The sequence below is a fragment of the Strigops habroptila genome, chromosome 8 (assembly GCF_004027225.2).
Source record: "Strigops habroptila isolate Jane chromosome 8, bStrHab1.2.pri, whole genome shotgun sequence".
NCBI lineage: Eukaryota > Metazoa > Chordata > Aves > Psittaciformes > Psittacidae > Strigops > Strigops habroptila.
In genome coordinates this window covers 23,755,777-23,759,093 of record NC_044284.2, presented here as the reverse complement: position 1 = coordinate 23,759,093, position 3,317 = coordinate 23,755,777, and the positions used below count along the sequence as shown (strand labels likewise).

At 63.1% G+C, this 3,317-nt stretch overlaps 1 protein-coding gene across 2 annotated transcripts; it reads left to right on the top strand.

Annotated features, from left to right (window-relative positions):
- The first annotated feature begins 309 nt into the window (after positions 1–309).
- Positions 310–2,162, top strand: HES1 (hes family bHLH transcription factor 1). 2 transcript variants are annotated; one of them, XM_030496409.1, is made up of 4 exons: positions 310–551; positions 636–731; positions 818–905; positions 1,555–2,162. In XM_030496409.1, exons 1-4 carry the CDS (start codon positions 444–446, stop codon positions 2,043–2,045), a joined length of 783 nt encoding a protein of 260 aa, XP_030352269.1. In that variant the 5' UTR covers positions 310–443; the 3' UTR covers positions 2,046–2,162. The 2 variants fall into 2 exon arrangements, with proteins under 2 accessions (XP_030352269.1, XP_030352267.1); XM_030496407.1 differs by having other exon boundaries at positions 330–731.
- Positions 2,163–3,317: the final 1,155 nt, after the last annotated feature.

Sequence of the window (3,317 nt, the reverse complement as noted above, 5' to 3'; positions counted from 1 at the left end):
CCCGGTAATTAGCGCGGAGCTCCCCGCGGTCCGGGCCGAGCCCCCCCCCCGCCCCTTCCCCGCCCGTCTCGCGGGCGGCGCCCAAGGGGTTAACCGCGGCCGCCCGCCCGCCCGCCCCGCGCCATTGGCCGGCGGCCGCCGTGCGGCGCCCAGCCAATGGGCGGGCGCCGTCCACGAGCGGGGCCGCGTGCGGGCGGCGCCCATTGGCTGGGCGCGAGTGTGGGAACGGCGGCGGGGGACGTTTCACACGAGCCGGGCGCGTGCGGCGCGCGCTATAAGTAGGGGCGGCCAAGGGCGCGCGGCACCCGCGCCCCGCCGCCGTCCGCAGGCAGCGCGCGCACACCCGCCCGCCGCTCCCGGGTGCCCCGGTCACACGCACATCCCTACCCCCCCACCCCCCCGCTGCTGCCGCGGCGCCTCTCCCGCGGCGGCGGGCGCGCAGGATGCCGGCCGACCTGATGGAGAAGAGCAGCGCCTCGCCGGTGGCCGCCACCCCTGCAAGCGTCAACGCGACCCCCGACAAGCCGAAGACGGCGGCGGAGCACCGGAAGGTAAGGGCGGCCGGGCCGGGTTGCGCCGAGCCGGGCAGCGCCGCACGGAGCAGCGCCGGGCGCTCACCGCCGCCTCTCTTGCAGTCCTCCAAGCCCATCATGGAGAAGCGGCGGCGGGCGCGCATCAACGAGAGCCTGGGGCAGCTGAAGACGCTCATCCTGGATGCGCTGAAGAAGGATGTAAGCGGGGCGGCCCGGGACCGGGGCGGGGGGCGCGGGGAGGGCCGGTGCCGCCGGGCCGGTCTGAGCCCTGCCTATACCCGCAGAGCTCGCGGCACTCCAAGCTGGAGAAGGCCGACATCCTGGAGATGACAGTCAAGCACCTGCGGAGCCTCCAGCGAGCCCAAATGACTGGTGAGTCCCGCAGGGAACCGGGGAAGAGGGGCTGGGGATATCGTGCTCCCTGCCTGCATCCTCAGTACTGAGGGTACCTGGCTCCACACCTGCATCCCTGGTGATGGGGAGACTGTGGTGTGCCTGTATCCCTGGTCCAGGGGGACACTGGGGTCCCTACCTGCACCTCCAGTGCTGACTGTGCTATGTACTTGCACCCCCAGTACAAGGGGACTGGGGGTGGGCATTGTGGTCTGTCTCTGCATGGGTCCTGGAGAGCACTGAGAGAGGCTGCAGTCCTGGCTTGAGTCCTCTCTACCAACAGAGCTGTGTTCCCCACCTGGATCTGTTTTGATGGGGTGGGAGGCATAAGAGCCGCAGGGGAACTGTGTGCCCAACCTGGATCCCCGGTACTTAGGGACATAAGAGACTGTTTGGGGTAGTCTGTTCCACACATGGGACCCTGATGCTAATGGACTTGGTAGCGGAGGGGCCATGGTCTCCATCTGGATCCTTGGCACCCAGGAACACAAGACACCCTACTAGAAGGGCTGCACTCCCTTCCTGGATTCCTGGCTCAGAGGGGCTCCAGGATGCAACACCAGTGGGCTGCGTACCCCCATTCCCTGTGGAGCTTGCTGACTGCTGTGCGCCTCTCTTCCCTCTGCAGCTGCTCTGAGCACAGACCCCACGGTGCTGGGCAAGTACCGTGCCGGCTTCAGCGAGTGCATGAACGAGGTGACACGGTTCCTCTCCACCTGTGAGGGTGTCAACACCGAGGTGCGCACCCGGCTCCTGGGCCACCTGGCCAGCTGCATGACCCAGATCAACGCTATGAACTACCCTGCACCCCCACCACCACCACCACCACCGCTGCCACCAGCCGCAGCCTTTGGGCCACCCTTGGTGCCGCCGGGCAGCGCTGCAGGGCCACTCCCGGGCATGCCCTGCAAGCCAGGTGCTGACACGGCCAAGGTGTACAGTGGCTTCCAGATGCTGCCGGCCTCCGACGGGCAATTCACCTTCCTCATCCCCAGCACCGCCTTTGCTCCCGGCGGAGCTGTGCTGCCCCTGTATGGTGGCCCACCCTCGGCTGCCACCGCTGCCTCACCGCCCGGCCCGCCACCCGGCACAGCTGACTCGGTCTGGAGACCCTGGTGAGGGTGGTGGGCACTGCACTGGACTGAGCACTGCACCCTGTGCTGCTGGCACGGCTGTACATAGGTTATATGTTCATATTGGATTGTGCCTTTGTACCATAGCACTCCTTTGACAGTGTTTCGTGTTTTACACGAGATCTTTTTTCTCCCTTCCCTCCCCTTCCTCATGTGACACCAAAGATCGGGGGGTTGTTTTTTGGTTGGGTTTTTTTGGTTGGGTTTTTTTTTTTTTTTTTAATGCTCTTAAAATAAAAGTGTCTCTTCCATTTCGGAAGGCCTTTGGAGATAAGTTGGAGTGCTGGCATGTGTGCATAGGAGGGAGCCCTGCTACTGGCTTGCTCCCGGCTGCCTGTGGATCCTGCTGTTCCAGGGCTGCCTTATCCTGCTCTCCAGGCTGGAGCTGTCAGTCAGACCCTCTGTCCCCTCTCTCTTCTTGTGAAATCACCTGGCCCCTCTCCCTGCCCCGGGGGCAGATGTAATTACTGCTTCCTTGGGAGCAGGCAACTCATCAGGCTTGTTAAAAAAGAGCTTATGTTTGCAGAGCTGGTGAAAGCGCTGAGAGAGGCACCTCTGCTCTGGTCCTGGCTACTTGGGCTGACAGAGTGGAGTAGCCCAGGTAAAGCGAGGCAGATTTCGGCTCCCAGCCCAGGCTGCCCGGGTCAGCCTCCTGCCCCGGGCCCGGAGGGGCCCGCTCCCGGGCCGTGGTGTAAGTTGCGAATGACTGCAGTCAGTTGATGTGGAGAGCAGCTCCTGCCAGCTTCTCGAGTTACAAAACCAGCGGCTCTCCGCAGGACCTGACACCAGTGCTCCTGCCTCCTGGCTGACAGGCTGCAGCAGGCACTGGGCACCACCTCCACCTGGACTTAAAAGCACAGAGCTGTTCCCAGCCCTGAGCACCAGCCAGGCTCTGCGTGGTGATTAATGCTCTGCATGTGTTTCTGATAGAGTTGGGCATTTCCTCTGCTGTTATATGGAAAACACGTGTCTAGGGGAGTGATGTGGGGCTGTGTGGACTATCTCTATAACTGTGAGTGGCAACTGACCCCTTTGATTTGGGGATGCCCCATTTCCAGGCAAGATGCAAGCCCTAGATAGAGTGAGCGGCAGTCTCGGGTTACAGCTTGCATTGCCCTTCTTAACAAGTCCTAACCCAGAGCGGACAGCTTTAAAATGTGCCAGGATGCACTGGGGATTCCTTCCAAATCCTGTTGCAAAAGCCTGTTGGATTTTTGTCTGCATCAGCCAGGTGCTTGACTGTATCCAGGTGCTGGGA

Bases quoted from the DNA above. Each gene is read 5' to 3' on its own strand.
- HES1 (XM_030496407.1), top strand. From the start codon at position 444: ATGCCGGCCGACCTGATGGAGAAGAGCAGCGCCTCGCCGGTGGCCGCC. The intron at 732-817 runs GTAAGCGGGGCG...CTATACCCGCAG, and splicing joins TGGATGCGCTGAAGAAGGAT to AGCTCGCGGCACTCCAAGCT. The intron at 906-1,554 runs GTGAGTCCCGCA...TTCCCTCTGCAG, and splicing joins CCAGCGAGCCCAAATGACTG to CTGCTCTGAGCACAGACCCC.